At 38.8% G+C, this 18645-nt stretch overlaps 1 protein-coding gene across 1 annotated transcript in view; it reads left to right on the plus strand.

Moving 5' to 3' along the window:
* Positions 1-18425, plus strand: part of LOC136886741 (transient receptor potential channel pyrexia) — a 35004-nt gene extending 16579 nt beyond the window's left edge. The window contains exons 5-9 of the mRNA XM_067159545.2: positions 2481-2771; positions 3662-4027; positions 6586-6849; positions 8540-8808; positions 17848-18425. Of these exons, the coding sequence (XP_067015646.2) occupies positions 2481-2771; positions 3662-4027; positions 6586-6849; positions 8540-8808; positions 17848-18154 (1497 nt within the window). The 3' untranslated portion in view covers positions 18155-18425. The remainder of the gene's footprint in view (positions 1-2480; positions 2772-3661; positions 4028-6585; positions 6850-8539; positions 8809-17847) is intronic.
* Positions 18426-18645: the final 220 nt, after the last annotated feature.

Below are 18645 nucleotides of genomic sequence, written 5' to 3' on the forward strand. Positions count from 1 at the left end.
TACAACCTACTAAAATTGATCATTGATGGACATAGAGGTTGCGGTTGAAGGAAACGCTCTTGGCCGAGGAACTTATGAGATTGGACAGGACTAGATTAAAGTAGACTGTTGAGGACAGCTGAACATCATGCAGACTTCACTGTGATTATAGCCAACCTCCAGTAATGGAGAAGACACTAAAATAATAATAGTAACAATAATAAGGTTATAACAAATTTAATAACAGTTGGAGCAGCTCAAAGAGATAAGAAAGGTTAAAATCATTAGCAGTAAAAAAAAAAAAAAACCACAAGGAAAAGAAGAAAAACATGGGAAAGCAACCCTCTGATTTAACAGACTCATTTAATATGACCACATACTCATCAAGATGACTTATCAGTGATAATTTTCAGAATGAGTGTCTTTCTTTCTATGTGGCTTTTGGTTATGTTTTGATGGAATTATTAAAAATCAGGATGACAGGAACTTCAAGAATGATTTTTTACAAAAGCTCTTGTCATATGATTGTTTTTATCTTTATAATTTGTTTTTAAGGCTGATGAAGATCCAACAGGGCTGAAACATGTACCTTTTAATTTATTAGTTCTTGAAGTTTCTTAGAGGCATGCAGTGGTTTGCCTTAGGTGGAACCTTTAAATTGTATAATTGTTTTACACGCACCCACTATTATTTTTTGTATGGTTACTTACTGCAATAAACATTTCAACATTAGCTATCATTGACAAGTTCCATCATACAGGAACAGTTCTGTGTCAATAAAACAAGACAACACGTCTAAGAACAATCACCACATATAAAAATCATAGACAATGCCTCCAACAGGTGTTACAATTTTACCCTATAAAATAAAATGTTTACATTTTCATTCTTTTATCTCTTGTGAAAGAGCGTCCATGGCTCAGGCTACAGCACGCTGGCTTCTCACCACTGGGTTCTGTGGTTCAAATCCCGGTCACTCCATGTGAGATTTGTGCTGGACAAAGCGGAGACAGAACGGGTTTTTTTCCTCGTACTACGATTACCCTGCCAGCTTCCATTCCAGCAACACTCTCCAATATCATTTCATTTCATCTGTCAGTCATTACGGTAATCATTGCCCCAGATGAATGCGACAGGCCTCGGCAGCCGGCACAATTCCTATCCTCGCCACTAGATGGGGCTTCATTCATTCCATTCCTGATCCGGTCGAATGACTGGAAACAAGTTGTGAATTTTAATTTCTCTTCCTGCAAAAAATTGCTTTAAAATATTAATTATGTTGTAATATCACAATGATAGTCCTACCTATGAGATAAGATCAAGATTAGATACTGTATAGGCTCTTGGCCTTATGCTGTGTCAAGAAAATAAGGTGAAATTCTTTACGTTTCGCAGAGAACTGTGCTTTGCATCATTAGAAGAAAAACTCGACTGTCCACAAGAAAGTTTTCTGCGAAACGTAAAGAATTTCACCTATTTTCTTGACATGACTTAAGCCCAAGAGCCTATACAGTATCATGTCTATAAGTACGGGCCATGAAAGCATCAATGGCAAGATCAAGATTAACTGCTAAATCACAATTGAAATACAGGATTTTTATCCACCTTATTCAATACACAATGCTGTTAACTCTACAATTAACACATGAATAGTTTACAGCATAGACATGTTTTGATCCTTTAGATCATCATCAGTACATAAAAATGTTATAAAACAATTAAAATATAAAGACAATAGTGTGAAAAGTTTCTTTTAAGAGTTATGTCCTCTCAGTGGGATGATCTCTTATATTTTGATGCTTTAAACTATTCATGTGTTAATTTTAGAGTATAATAATAATTTTGTGTGGCTATTTCTAGCCGAGTGCAGCCCTTGTAAGGCAGACCCTCCGATGAGGGTGGGCAGCATCTGCCAAGTGTCGGTAACTGCGTGTTATTGTGGTGGAGGATAGTGTTATGTGTGGTGTGTGAGTTGCAGGGATGTTGGGGACAGTAGAAACACCCAGCCCCTGGGCCATTGGAATTAACCAATGAAGGTTAAAATCCCCTACCCGGCCAAGAATCGAACCCGGGACCCTCTGAACCGAAGGCCAGTACGCTGACCATTCAGCCAACGAGTCAGTTTTAGAGTTAACAATATTGTGTATTGAATAAGGTGGATAAAAATCCTATATTTTAATTGTAATTTGTCAATATGGACCAAAGATGATTTTTATCATATGTAATGATAAATCAAAATCGTTAATAGCATGCACTATGTTTCTTTCCCAACCTCAGTAATTCAAGTAGAATCGTTAGTCCAGTAATAAAGGCACAGTGGGGCCACTTCTTGTTCCAGCATTGTTGGTCTTGGAGAGTGCACCACCAGTGTATCAATGAGAGCTTTGCTGTGAGTTTATGTAGCACAGAAATGCACAAAATTTAAAAATGTGAGACGATGACTGGTTTTACCCAACATGATCAGTTTTACCCTATTTTACGGTATCTGTCTTCACAATTAGGATGTGTGTTCTAAAACAACTCTTACATTTCAGATCCACCTGGATTTTGTTCCTTTGTGTCCCAATGGCCAGGAGCAGCAGATGGCCGTTGTCAGTGCTCTCATGACTGGGAGCAACACACTCCAGGAAGGGCTACTGTTTCAGCACCCACTGCTACAGATCTTCATCCGTATGAAGTGGAGCAAACTCCGTTCCTTCTTCCTTGTCCTTGTGGCGCTGCAACTCAGCTTTGTCATCACTCTCTCCACGTATGTGGGCTTGTTCGTGCAAGAGCATATTAATGAACATCAGGTAATAATATCACTTTAAATTTTACTTCCTGTGATTGTACTTGGGCCACTAGAATATCTCATATCCAGTTAAACAAAATTATTTCAGTTATTTTACTGAGAGAGTTGGCCATGTGATACAGGTTACATAACTGTTAGCTTGCATTCAGGGGATGATGAAGAATCTTCCTGAATCAGTTCATCCAAGTGGTAGTATTAGTCTTTGATCTGGTCTTTTGGGAGGTGCATTCTTCAAATTGGATGAAAATGTTGAGAACTTACACTAGAACAAGTGTGAACATGATGAGTGTTTATCATTCAATTCCTTACTTGTCTTGCACCGAATGTCAACAACACACTCTTATTTCATAAATTTTATCTATTATAATTCATGTCTTGTGTTAATTTTATGATTTTGACTGATGATGATCTCTAGCAAGACCAAAACTAGTTTCAAAATATATGGGTATTGAACAGGTGGAAACCTTTTAACCCTTGTTTAACATTATATTCCACTTCAATACGGAATAATATGAAATTTATTATCTATAATATTAAAATAATATTAAAATATGCTATGTTGCTAGATTTCCAACCTGTTTATTACAAGATAAAAAACATTCAAATGTGTTAGTATGTTGTCAGACGTGTCATAGAAGTTGTGTTCGCGTGTCATCTAGTGGCACGCATCATAGGTTTACCATCCCTAGTCTAGGGTATTACTTATTTCATCATGTGTTTGTTCCTTTCTCTTATCAATACGTGAGTACAAAGTTCCTTTGAATTCTTATGATTATTCTCTGTTCTAAGCTAGGTTTCTTACATACTTTCAACATTTCCCTGTTTTTTCATCCTTCTCTGGACTTGATGTAGTTGCTAGTTTGATAAAGCTCACCAAACCTCTCTGTTTAGCTCAAGTATCCGCAGTACATCTTGATGGTGACGTCGATAGGAGTCCTCACCTACGCTCTGGGTCAGCTCTTGCTGATGCCCAAGCACTACTTGCAAGAGGTAGAGACCTGGCTACACCTGGTGAGTGCAACATTAGCCATCACCGTCGCCATACAGGGAGAGGTCCATCCTCGGCACGTCACCATACCTTCCGTGAATGTTACTGAGCCCAACATTGAGATCGTGGAGATCCCACAGAGTATCCTGCACATGTCCTCCATAGCCGTGTTACTTGCCTGGGCTGAACTCATGCTGCTTCTCAGTCGGTTCCCCACCTGGGGATATTACGCCCTCATGTTCCAGGCTGTCCTCCTTAATGTTCTTAAGGTGAGTTCAATGTTTATCCTATTGTGTATTCCTTTTTCTATACAGTGGAACCTTGGATTGCAAGCATAATTCGTTCTGGCAACATGCTCGTAATCCAAATCGCTCCTATATCAAACCAAATTTTCCCATAAGAAACTATTGAAACTCGGATGATTCGTCCACAACACAAAAACATTTATTTGCATAACATTTCTAAAACAAAATATAACGTAAAACAATTAAACTGCACTTTACCTTACAATAGAATCATTGTTGGTGTGAGGGAGACGAGAGATGACATGAGAAGAGTTACTGTGTTTCACTAATGGAATCGCTGCTATCGGTTGGCTCATTGGAAGTGTTTTCTTTTCGTGCAACTTTAACGAGGAACCTGCCCAATGACTGTTGCTTTTGCCTCTTTTTGAGGATTTCACGAAAATGTGACATTGCATTGTCATTGAACAGATTCATCCAATGAAATCATCTCCTTCTTCTGACCGAATTCCTTTTTAGCCTTCTTTTCATTCACAGGGCCCATCGTTGCAGAACAGTTATATCACAGATGACAGAAACAAAACATGTACATTCGTATGGTGTTGACTATGCGAGCGAGGCACACCAACTGAAGTCCAGCGCGGGACTTTCCCAGGAAAGAGAGTGGCAGGGGGAGGGGAAAACAAAGGCACAGGGGAGGTGGAAACGTACGTACACGTGACGCTCGTATTGCGAAACCTCACTCGCTTATCAAGTCACAATTTATTTAAAATATTTGCTCGTCTTGCAAAACACTCGTAGACCAAGTTACTCGCAATCCGAGGTTACACTGTATTTCTGCATATCACTGAATTACATCCGTATACGCCCGCCTGATGGCCATGAGCGTTTAGGTGTTAAAGTCTAAACAGTCTGATACCATGGTTAGCTGGCTTGAGTCCAGTGGGTGGAAATAATTTTCACCATGAGAATGTTGGCTGGCAGGGTAGGGGAGGTGGTGGTATACAATTTTAATCACTAGATTGCGTGCCAAAAGCCTAGATTAAATTCCAAACCTCTCCGCAGTGCTCATATGGAGTGAGGGCATATGACGCTGTTGATGGTGATTCATCCATCAGATGGGGACGTTAAGCCTTGAGCAGACCGCTTATTGCTATTTAACAGGAGTAGGCTATGTGCTGGCAGTGGGTTTCGCCCTCTCCCTTCCTACTATCATATACCACATCATTCATTTCATCTCATTAACTACCTTGATGAGGTTGACGTCAGGAAGGGTATCCGGTGTTAAAAACTTGCCATAACGATTCATCTCACTTCATACCCGACCCTGTAGAGAAACGGGACAAACAATAAAACTGAATTATATTACATCTTTTGCCAGAGGGGTTTTAGATTTAGTTTTTGACAGTTTTTAATCACAGATGGGTATTTGTGATATTTTTTGCACTTCTTTGCAAGTCACACACACTGAGGTCACATGACAGACACTGTCTATCGTCCATGGAGGGTCTGCCTAAGATGACTGCATCCAGGCTACAATAATGGAAGGAAGGGATAGCAACAAGTTAATGTGAGGTACCACAGACAGCCAGAAAGTGAATACGTCATGACAAGCCATTCATTTGTATTAGGGGACTAAACCTTGAGGCGGTTGAATACTTCAAATATTTGGGAAGTGAAATAATGCAAGATGCAAGGTTGGATAAGGAGATCAGCAAAATAGTACAAGTAGGAAATACGTTCTACCAGAATGTAAGGATCCTGGTGTGGAACAGAGAAGTTCCTATGAAATGTAAAGAGATAACGTACAAGATGTACTATATCCCTATATCAACGTACCGTATTTCCGGGCATAATAGTCGCCACCGCGTAAACGTCGCATCCTTTATTTTCAATACAAAAATCAGACTTTAAACATTTAATCGCATAATCAGGATTCAGGATAAGCGAAATTGCCTTCGCTGAAGAGCACGGTAACAGAGATGCAGAAAGAAAATTTTCAGTGAGTGAAAAGTTGGTGCGTGACTGGCGGAAATTAAAACACAAGCTGAAAAGCACAAACCCTTCTAGATGTGTTTATGTACGTCAATGAAATACGTAGCAATGGCTGCAGTGTATCATATGAAATGTTACAAATTAAGGGACGGGAGGTAGCGCGCAAACATAACATAACTCAGTTTAAGGCGAGTCGTGGGTGGATTAAGGAGTTCATGCGACACAATCTGTCAGTGCGAAGGAGAACAACACTAAGCCAAAAGTTGCCTGCTGATTACACGGACAAGATTGTAAATTTTCACCGATTTGATGATGGCTAGCTAAACAACTGATAGGGAATCTGCCATCTGGATGATAGTCCTAAATACAGGTCAATTATGATTGATTGATTGACTGATTGAAGGGGAAAATATAAACGTTAAGGAAACAAACCCTAACTTCACATAAATGGGCTCTCTTCTGATTCTTTATTTCCAGTTTTCTGTCTCTGATGTATATTTTTAATACTTGCTGGCTCACTTTCTATATCATATTGATTTATTTTATCCCAGACCCTCACACATTAGATTACAAATGTGGTCATATTTCAGGTCCTGCTTGCCTTCGTATGTCTCGTTGTGGGCTTCGCATTCAGCTTCGCGGTGCAGTTCCATGAACAGGAGGGTTTTCGTAATCCGTGGTGGGCACTGGTGAAGACCACAGTCATGATGATGGGGGAGTTCAACTATGACGATATCCTGATGCAGGACACTCGTCTTCCGGTCACTAGCAGGATAATCTTTGTCGTGTTTGTGGTGCTCGCCCCAATAGTGCTCATGAACCTCATGGTGGGTCTTGCAGTCAGTGACATTCAGGTAAATATCAGCTCGACTTGCTTTTAATTCCCACTAATTACTTCTATAGTTAAAAGACACTCCAAAGTGCCAGGACTACCACAGTCAGAAAGAGGTTGACCTTTTACAGACATCTACAGAGAATTAATGCAGAGAGATATTTCAAGATTAAGATAGGGTCCACCTATTCAATACTAAAAAGCCAAGATAGACTTTAAAATTTTAATAGCAATTGGTTCTAGTTCCAACCTGCCATAGAGGTCATCTTCAGGCCAGTGGCATCGCATGCTTAAAATCTCTGGCTGTGCACACAGAGCAGACAGTAGAATCTATGTGTAAGTTTTGCCCCTGCTGTGTAATAAACCCTTTCCTCCACTTCTAGGAATATATACTCTTTTCCTACTGTGGTGTTGCCAACATACAGGGTCTTATAAACCCACACCACCCAGCGGCGTTTTTACTCTCCGAGACCTAAGGCACGCACATAGTTCTTGGTCTTGCAAGCAACGTGCACGTGTTTGACTAGCATCAGTAGCCAGTCTGAATCTCAGCTTTTAACATGGCGAGACAGTTATCATTGCAACACCGTACTTTCGTCTGTATAAGTTATTTTGAGTATGAGTCAGCTCAACGGGTATGTGATGCATTTGTTCAGCAATTTCCTGGTGAAGTGCCACCTTCATGAGCACAGATTCTCATAACTGTAAATAAAAAACATATCAGATGTAAGGCTTTTCAGGTGTTTGCTCTATTAACCAGCGTTTCGTCTTAGGTCTGACACTAGACTCGTCAGAGTGGGATGTGTCAGACCCTACCCACTGATGCTGGGTGTATGCAGGTGAACTTATCAGAAGCCTTATATGAGGCACAGTCTGATAACTGCATACGGGAGATAAATCTCCACAATGGAATTATTGCCCGCCTAGCAATTCCGAATGGAAAATTCTAAATTCCCATGGAGGAAATTAGATATTTTTCACCAATAGAGCATGTCAAAAACATATCAGATGTAAGGCTTTACAGGCGTTTGCTCTATTAACCAGCGTTTCGTTTTAGGTCTGAAGTATATGAAATACATAGCAATGGCTGCAGTGTATCATATGAAATGTTACAAATTAAGGGACGGGAGGTAGCGCGCAAACATAACATAACTCAGTTTAAGGCGATTTGTGGGTGGATTAAGGGGTTCATGCGACAAAATCTGTCAGTGCAAAGGAGAACAACACTAAGCCAAAAGTTGCCTGCTGATTATACGGATGAAACGCTGGTTAATAGAGCAAATGTCTGAAAAGCCTTACATCTGATATGTTTTTGACATGCTCTATTGGTGAAAAATATCTAATTCCCTCCATGGGAATTTAGAATTTTCCATTGTAAATAAATTTGAAACTACTGGCTCAGTGTTCAATAAAAAAACATCTGCACACAAGAACAGTTTTAACAGAGGAAAAGCTAGATGACATTTGTGCGAATCTTGAACCGTCACTGAATAAATCACTCCTAAAATTAGCACAACAAGTAGAGGTTTCAGTTTCTACAAAGCTGTTACACATCACACTGTACAGGTTTACACGGGCCCATTGTTTAAAACCTGTCAGCCACAAGAGTGAAATATTGTGAGTGGTATCTTGCATCATTGAATGATGAGGCCTGGTTTCATCTTAATGGTCATGTGAAAGGTTAGGTAGAGTAAATGATGTATGTGTTACAGGCACTTCAGATGGAAGGTCACACCCGGCGACTGTTGAAGCAGGCCGACTTCGTGGCTCATCTCGAGAAGCTGTCCTCGCGCACCGTGCTCAGATGCCGGCTCTTCCCTCAGAAGCTACACCGTGCGTTAGATGCTCGCCGACGCATACCCACCGAGCTAACAATACAGCCCATGCGGGCCGAATTCTACATGCCAGGTCGGCTGCTCGATGAGCTCGTGGCGGTAGCTCTACGCAACCACGACAGAGAGCAGCGTCTGCACAAGAACAGGTACAAAGTAAAATTAGATTAGCTTCTCACAAGCTGTAGAGTTGTTGTTGTTATGTTAAATGTAACCACCCTCGAGCAATTTACATAGGACAATTAAAATAAAAAATTTGAAACATGAAAATCAATTTAAAGTCTTTAAAACACATCATAACTTCCAAATTAAAAAAAAAAAAAAGCTTAGGATACACGACAACTACTGATAGGATGTGGGAAGCGGCTGAAACCCTGCAAGGTAGTGGAATGTAGCCTTTTGCGAAGAAAGATTCAGATGGGTAATTTCCTAGGAGACAACCTTTTTTATTTTTAAAACTAAACATATTCAAAACTCAAAAGATTAAACAGAACTCTAATAACATAACTGAAAATAAAAAAATAAATGTCCATGCAGTTAGGGGTGCGCAGCTGTGACCTTGTTTCTAAGAGATAGTGGGTTCGAACCCCACTGTTGGCAGCCCTGAAAATGATGTTCCATGGTTTCCCATTTACACACCAGGCAAATGCTGGGGCTGTACCTTAAATAAGGCCATGGCCGCTTCGTTGCCACTTCTAGGCCTTTAATACCCCATTGTTGCCACAAGACATATCTGTGTCGATGCGACACAAAGCAATTCCAAAAAAAGAAAAATCTTTGTTGAACATACCTTAACAAATGCGCAACGCACTAAAACAAATTTTAAAAGACAAGTTACATGTCAAAACCTAAACCTATTATGACGATTCAAGTCTTTGAAACAGAGGATGGTCCCATTCTATACAAACAAAGAGTAAATAAAAATCTCCATACACAGTGATGTAAAAGAAAACAAGGTTACCTCATCAACTAAAATTCTTCAGGAGATGAACGTTAAAATAAATTTACATACGTAAGGTGAAACAGAAATAATGGATGGCAAATCCAATGGACAGATTAAAATTAATACAAACGAAAAGATTTAAAAAAAAAGGTTTGTCTCTGCCAACCTTGAGAATGAGGTCGCCTGACAAACTACCTCATCACGAAATTGAAAGTTAATGGTAAATGTACGGTCCGGGGGTGAACTCCTGCATAACCAAAGAAAGTTTTACATTAAAGTTTTAAGTGAAGTTACAACCAAACATAAAAGAAACAAGAGTGCTTAGCCTGAGGAAAGACAGGTTCCCATGAGTAGAGCCCTGCGCAGATATACAAAATAATATCCGCATCCGCACTTCCTTCATCCACACCCGTGAATGGTTATCCGTATCCGCAAAATGGTTATCTGTGGATATTGTAAATATTTAACTACAGTATGATGCACCCAAGGTATTGAAATGGATAGATGTGTTAACATAATACAATAGGCCTGACACCTGGCACCAACAGTCGCATGTTTATGAGGGATTTTCTCTTGCGACAACTACCGATGTATTGACCTTTGTTTCTTCCTTCCACTAATTGTGGGCAGCAGCCAGTTAGGCTCAGGTCAGATTTATGGCTTTATGGTTTCAAGGCTGCTTATATACCGGTATCACTATTCTCCCATACCAATGTCAAGGGTCGCTTAACCACAAGCAAAAACAAGAGTATACTTGAGTGAAAATTAATAAACGTCATCATTTAGAAATTACCAGCAAAATTATCCGTACTGCCATACAGTTTGTATCCGCCAAGACACCAACTTTGCGGATAACCGCGGATATCTGCATCCGTGCAGGGCTCTACCCATGAGGTGGGCGCTCGGCAAGAGCACGTCCACTTGCTAAGATGGTCAACCAGAAAAGACAACAGATGCTTCAAGAAACAGGAAATGGTGCATGCACAAAAGGAAACCAATAAAAACGCAGAATTAACCCGCAGGACCTTACATTAACAAATTACAAATTAGCATATTTTGACCAATTAGGCCACTCTTCTTTGTTGCTGACACTTTGAAGATTAACATGTTCTAGAAAAGTTAGGTCTTGTGAAACAGGAAACTTTGAGTGCTAGTATAGGATCTCGCAGATTAATTTGACCAAAGATGAAAAATTTCAATATCCACATTAAATGATAATTTTGATACAACCAAATAACTGAGAGTTTTTTAAAACAGTTATGCTGCACCTTCCCACCACATTAAACTTTCAACATAGAATATGTCTTATCGGAGGATCCACTTGATCAAAAGTAGTGCGACTATAATTTCTGAAGCTACAAACAGAAAAACTTACCAGTACTGAGAGCTTTGCAACACCAACCTCCCATTAATCATACAACATTAAGTACATTTATTGTTGTTTTATTTTAATTTTTGAAAATAGAAAAAACCATAGGCCTGTTTGTCTATTTACTATAAACATAAGACAAGGATGTAACAGCACTCAGAAAACAACATTATTTGACTGATTACCTATTTAACTATAAACATACGACATAATAATTACTTTACACAACGCATTACAGGCCTCGAAAATTAGGACCCGATAGACGAGAGCAGTGGGAATTTGGATTCGTTAGCAGGGAGCGAGTTTACATGGTAAGATACTAAGATGCAGAACTGAGAAAATTACGATTAAAATGAATGAAAAAGTACAGATCACGAGAACTAAACATACAACCTCCAAATAGAAAGTGAACGTGGAATGACTCAAGTTGTTCAAAATCAAAAAAAAAAATCAATCAATACTGATCTGCATTTAGGGCAGTCGCCCAGGTGGCAGATTCCCTATCTGTTGCTTTCCTAGCCTTTTCCGAAATGATTTCAAAGAAATTGGAAATTTATTGAACATCTCCCTTGGTAAGTTATTCCAATCCCTAACTCCCCTTCCTATAAATGAATATTTGCCCCAGTTTGTCCTCTTGAATTCCAACTTTATCTTCATATTGTGATCTTTCCTACTTTTATAGACGCCATTCAAACCTATTCGTCTACTAATGTCATTCCACGCCATCTCTCCGCTGACAGCTCGGAACATACCACTTATTACATGTAATAAATATCATTTTTGGTCCGTATTGATGATGTAGATTGAAATAATAACATTAACATAAGGTGGTCTAATAAATAACTTAATGTTATTATTTCAACATACCACTTAGTCGAGCAGCTCTTCTTCTTTCTCTCAATTCTTCCCAACCCAAACATTGCAACATTTTTGTAACGCTACTCTTTTGTCGGAAATCACCCAGAACAAATCGAGCTGCTTTTCTTTGGATTTTTTCCAGTTCTTGAATCAGGTAATCCTGGTGAGGGTCCCATACACTGGAACCATACTCTAGTTGGGGTCTTACCAGAGACTTATATGCACTCTCCTTTACATCCTTACTACAACCCCTAAACACCCTCATAACCATGTGCAGAGATCGGTACCCTTTATTTACAATCCCATTTATGTGATTACCCCAGTGAAGATCTTTCCTTATATTAACACCTAGATACTTACAATGATCCCCAAAAAGAACTTTCACCCCATCAACGCAGTAATTAAAACTGAGAGGACTTTTCCTATTTGTAAAACTCACAACCTGACTTTTAGCCCCGTTTATCAACATACCATTGCCTGCTGTCCATCTCACAATATTTTCGAGGTCACGTTGCAGTTGCTCACAATCTTGTAACTTATTTATCACTCTATAGAGAATAACATCATCCGCAAAAAGCCTTACCTCCGATTCCACACCTTTACTCATATCATTTATATATATAAGAAAACATAAAGGTCCGATAACACTGCCCTGAGGAACTCCTCTCTCAACTATTACAGGGTCAGACAAAGCTTCACCTACTCTAACTCTCTGAGATCTATTTTCTAGAAATATAGCAACCCATTCAGTCACTCTTCTGTCTAGTCCAATTGCACTCATTTTTGCCAGTAGTCTCCCATGATCTACCCTATCAAATGCTTTAGACATGTCAATCGCGATACAGTCCATTTGACCTCCAGAATCCAAGATATCTGCTATATCTTGCTGGAATCCTACAAGTTGAGCTTCAGTGGAATAACCTTTCCTAAAACCGAATTGCCTTCTATCGAACCAGTTATTAATTTCACAAACATGTCTAATATAATCAGAAAGAATGCCTTCCCAAAGCTTACATACAATGCATGTCAAACTTACTGGCCTGTAATTTTCAGCTTTATGTCTATCACCCTTTCCTTTATACACAGGGGCTACTATAGCAACTCTCCATTCATCTGGTATAGCTCCTTCGGCCAAACAATAATCAAATAAGTACTTCAGATATGGTACTATATCCCAACCCATTGTCTTTAGTATATCCCCATAAATCTGATCAATTCCAGCCGCTTTTCTAGTTTTCAACTTTTGTATCTTACTGTAAATGTCATTGTTATCATACGTAAATTTTATTACTTCTTTGGCCTTAGTCTCTTCCTCTATCTCGACATTATCCTTGTAACCAACAATCTTTACATACTGCTGACTGAATACTTCTGCCTTTTGAAGATCCTCACATACACACTCCCCTTGTTCATTAATTATTCCTTGAATGTCCTTCTTGGAACCTGTTTCTGCCTTAAAATACCTATACATACCCTTCCATTTTTCACTAAAATTTGTATGACTGCCAATTATGCTCGCCATAATGTTATCCTTAGCTGCCTTCTTTGCTAGATTCAATTTTCTAGTAAGTTCCTTCAATTTCTCCTTACTTCCACAGCCATTTCTAACTCTATTTCTTTCCAGTCTGCACCTCCTTCTTAGTCTCTTTATTTCTCTATTATAATAAGGTGGGTCTTTACCATTCCTTACCACCCTTAAAGGTACAAACCTGTTTTCGCATTCCTCAACAATTTCTTTAAACCCATCCCAGAGTCTGTTTACATTTTTATTTACCGTTTTCCACCGATCATAGTTACTTTTTAGAAACTGCCTCATACCTGCTTTATCAGCCATATGGTACTGCCTAACAGTCCTACTTTTAAGACCTTCCTTTCTATCACATTTATTTTTAACTACCACAAAAACAGCTTCATGATCACTAATACCATCTATTACTTCAGTTTCCCTATAGAGCTCATCTGGTTTTATCAGCACCACATCCAAAATATTTTTCCCTCTGGTTGGTTCCATCACTTTCTGAATCAGCTGTCCTTCCCATATTAACTTATTTGCCATTTGTTGGTCATGCTTCCTGTCGTTCGCATTTCCTTCCCAATTGACATCTGGCAAATTCAGATCTCCCGCTACAATCACATTTCTTTCCATGTCATTTCCCATCATTTCCCACATAGCTGACTATCCTATCAAATAATTCCGAATCCGCATCAGTGCTACCCTTTCCCGATCTGTACACTCCAAATATATCAAGTTGCCTATTATCTTTAGAAATGAGCCTTACACCTAGAATTTCATGTGTCTCATCTTTAACTTTTTCGTAGCTTACAAATTCTTCTTTCACCAGAATGAAAACTCCCCCTCCCACCTTTCCTATCCTATCTCTACGATACACACTCCAGTGCCGTGAGAAAATTTCTGCATCCATTATATCATTTCTCAGCCATGATTCAACTCCTATTACAATATCTGGTAAATATATATCTATTAAATTACTTAATTCTATTCCTTTCTTTACAATACTTCTACAGTTCAACACTAACAATTTTATGTCATCCCTACTTGATTTCCAGTTCCCTGTTTCCTTATCACCGCTCCCTAGGCCATCCCGTTTCCCTGAATGTACCTCCCTATTACCCTTCCAAACAAATTTCCTAACTTATACGTACCACTGCGGTTTAAATGAAGGCCATCCGAGCGCAGATCCCTTTCTCCTACCCACCCATTAGGATCTAGAAATTTCACTCCCAGTTTCCCACATACCCACTCCATAGTCTCATTTAAATCCCCAATCACCCTCCAGTCAGTATCCCTCCTACACAGTATTCCACTAATAACAATCTCCGCTTTCTTAAACTTCACCCGTGCTGCATTTACCACATCCCACACATCTCCAACTATGTTGGTACTTATATCAGCTTGCCTTACGTTGTTGGTACCAACGTGAAACACTACCACCTTCTCCTTCCCCTCCTCCCTCTCTTCTACTTTCCTCAACATCTGCCTCAACCTAATTCCTGGATAACATTCTACCCTGGTTCCCTTTCCTCCACACACTTTCCCCACGTGTCTAACGATGGAATCCCCCATGACCAGAGCCTCAACCCTACCCACCTCATTTGATCCCCTCCCCTCCTGGTCAGCCCTATCTTTCCTGATAGCTGCAGAAGCTACTTCCTCCTCCCTTTTCTCCTTCCCATGACCCTGTTCCACCTGTCTTTTCCTATCCTCTACTCTACATTTCCCTTTCCTACCTTTTCCCTTCCTCCTACTTCCACGCATCTCAGCAACAGTTCCCTGTCCCTCATCTTCCCTCTGTTGTTCTACCTGGAGTGACTCGTACCGATTTCGCACAGACACCTGTCCTGAATTCTGATCCTGAATAGAGCCCTTGGCCTGCAATCTCCTTCCCCTTAGAACATTAGACCACCTGTCTTCTACAACTCCTCCCTTTCCTTCCCCTCCCTCTTTTTTTTATCCCACAACCCCTAACAGGATAAAAGCTGCTGTTAATTACTGAATATCGAAAGTAATACACAAGAACTACACAATTCCAAACTGCAATTAAGCCTATCCTAATTTCAACAATATTTTAGTAAGAGTTTCTACGGATACCTCTACCACACCAGTACTACACAAATATTTTACAATAATAAAATAAGCACACTCAATTCTAATAGGATATTACTCGTATACTACTGTACAGTACACTACAGTAATTTTTAAACTACTTTCAGACGTATCCTAATTACGATACCGGTACCCTACCGTATGTCACTACTAAGCACAACAGAAATGAAATTTGCAAGAACTACTGTACTCAAAGATTACCAACGAAGCTAAATGCTTAGACAAATTATTATTAGTATTACGGTCTAATAGATATACACGAAAGATAACACACGAATATAGCACGCAAGATACGGCACTATCTAAATGTACTGTATCTATACTACAATGTATCTACACTACACTACACTGCGTTTGGTTAAATGCTTAAGTATCAAAAGGATTGCCGTACACGAAGAAAAACACGAATATAACTGGCAAGATACTATCTAATATATTATACCTTATCTTCACTACAATTCTACTAAAAATGTGGTTATGTGATTATTACAGCTGGTGGATTACTATTATTTTCCCTACTCCACGGGACGGAGGAAAAAAAAGTGTCCTTAATTAGGCCTACTGAAAAATACGAGTTTGTCTACAATAATTTCTCAAATATTTCTATCAAAACTACTACTACTACTACTACTACTACTCCAGGGACTTGAACTTCAATTACTGGGATATATGAACTTTATTATTATTAGCTAACCGCTCATAAATACTGAAAGATTGAGGGAGCGAAATATAAATTACGGATACTAACTACCTACTCAGAAGTACAAATGAATGGAATACAAGGTCAGCTGATTTTTATTTATATTTACTTGACTACACTACACCCTTTGTTCACGACTGTAGCCAACAATGCAATATTTGAATATGAGGAGCGACAATAATCAATAACAATACGACTGTTAACTATTACCGTGTAATCTCTTTAACTTCTTTTTAAATGGAAGTTTACAGGCGTATCGTGTTTTTTGATGTAGTAAATTATTACCTTCGCGATAGTTTGAACGAATATCTATACGGAATACCGGAGAAGTTGCTGCAGAAGTTACGGTACTATTCCTTATGATAATCTGCCTTTTTAAGTACAACCAACGAATCTACAGATATTTACAAATATTTTTAAAGTTAATATTGTTACCTAAAGTATTACCTAAACCTAAATTCGAAACAAGGTGCACCTAGCTAGCCTACTTAACCTAGAAAACGTAATTTACTGAAGACCAACTGAATTACTTGTTACAAAATTAAATTTAAATAATTTAAATAATAAAATAAATAAATAATATATATATAATATATAAATAATATAAATAATAAATAAATAAAATAATAAAATAAAATAATATAAAATTTAAATAAAATAATAAAATTTAAATAATTATTACTACTCCCAATTTCTACCAACAAGCACTAAACACCACTATATAAACAGCACTAAATGAATCAGATATACACAAAATTAAGCTATTTCAATAGGTTTTCACTACTTTATCACTACAATAATGCAAGAGCTCTCTCAACAGCCAACCGTTTTCAAGCGCATCCAACAATGCAATGTTCAATGTGGCCAATAAAGTTAACTCTTAAAGGGAGAAATTTAATATATTAAATCTCACAATAGGTTGCCCGGGAGCCGAATTTAATATATTAAACGATCAGAGATCCAGCGTCACCGGCGCACGTAGTAATAAAAAAACTCAACAGATGGCAGCAAACAATACTTATAGGTCTGGCTGAAGGGAGAATCTTGAATAGAGTTATGTTATCTTCCTGCTAGCTGTTTACAAGCTGTGAGAGGCTATCGGGTTCAGTTGAGCGTGCATCGCAACTTTTTGAGACCAGCCTTTTGCAATTTATAATCAAGGACCAATTTTACATTCATATTTTGACATGGCGATCAAGCCGACAGAGCACTTTTCACTATTTTTTGATACAGATATTTTCACATAATTCATCAGGAAAGAGTAATTCAGGGAAATAAATGGAAATAACAACCAACACCTCCAACTAGAAGACGTAGAATCAAAGGCTGGTCATTTCCAACACTATCTGATATAGGGGCTTTGATAACATCCAATATTCAAGTTAAGTAATTAATAATGCATACATATGCATGTTTATAGATAGTGTCTGATAATTCTGGATGAGTTTTAATTTGCCATATTTTCAGTCCGCGTACAGACATAAAACGCTTCCGCCCACGTAGGTTTAATAAGAATAGTAGTAGTAGAAAACTAACTGTAGTAAGAAAAAATCAATGATGCATTAAAAAATACAATTTGGAATACAATAAATGAATACTTTCTCCCCAGGGGATGGGAGTATTCTACTAAAGAGTTAAACAACTCTACATTCTAGATGGCACTGTACCAGTAATTGAATATTCTGTGTTTCAGTGAAGAAGAGAGTCTGTGCAGTACAAACTCCCTCGACAGCCGCACAACCCGAACTCTGGCTGACACAGTCGCCAATGCCGGTATCGTGGACGCCCTCTGCGACCTGCAGCGTCAGATGGCTGACATCCGCCGCCTGCTGCAGATGGACCGTGCTGTCGTGTCTACAAGCTTCCAGACCTCCATGAAGAAGAAGATCTCTTCAACCCAACGCCCTCGCACCAGGTTCTCAGAAGCAGTGATAGGACTGAGGGGCACCAACGGTGTCTTGAAGAATCTGAGGCGAACAATGTCACACGCTGATGCCTAGGGCAATGTCACTGAGCATGAACAACGTGTTGTATGTTAAACGTGCTATTATCAGGAACACAATTATCTGGTGAGGACAGATATCTAGGAAGTACGACAAATACACCAACAAAAACATTATTTATCAATCAAAGCTGTTGTCTATCCATCGTTGACAGGGGTTAGTGTTTGTAATTGTAGCGGTAATCACATGTAGCAGAGGTGAGTAGCAACAGAACTGAAAAAGTACACCTCATTTACAACAGTCAGTGCAATGTTTTTTGAACTGTAAACTGGAGTGAATACAATGAAAAATTTGGATTAAAAATAAACTTTCATTTGCTGCAGTTAAATCGCAATGTAAATTAAAAATGTTTACTATTTGTCTCCGATGATGTTAGATCCTAGTAGTAGTAGTAGTAGTAGTAGTAGTAGTATAATATGTTGACTATTCAGCCTGAAGGCTGGTTGGATCCTCATTTTTTTTTTCTATTTACTTTACGTCGCACCGAC

The sequence above is a fragment of the Anabrus simplex genome, chromosome X (genome assembly GCF_040414725.1).
Source record: "Anabrus simplex isolate iqAnaSimp1 chromosome X, ASM4041472v1, whole genome shotgun sequence".
Lineage (NCBI taxonomy): Eukaryota > Metazoa > Arthropoda > Insecta > Orthoptera > Tettigoniidae > Anabrus > Anabrus simplex.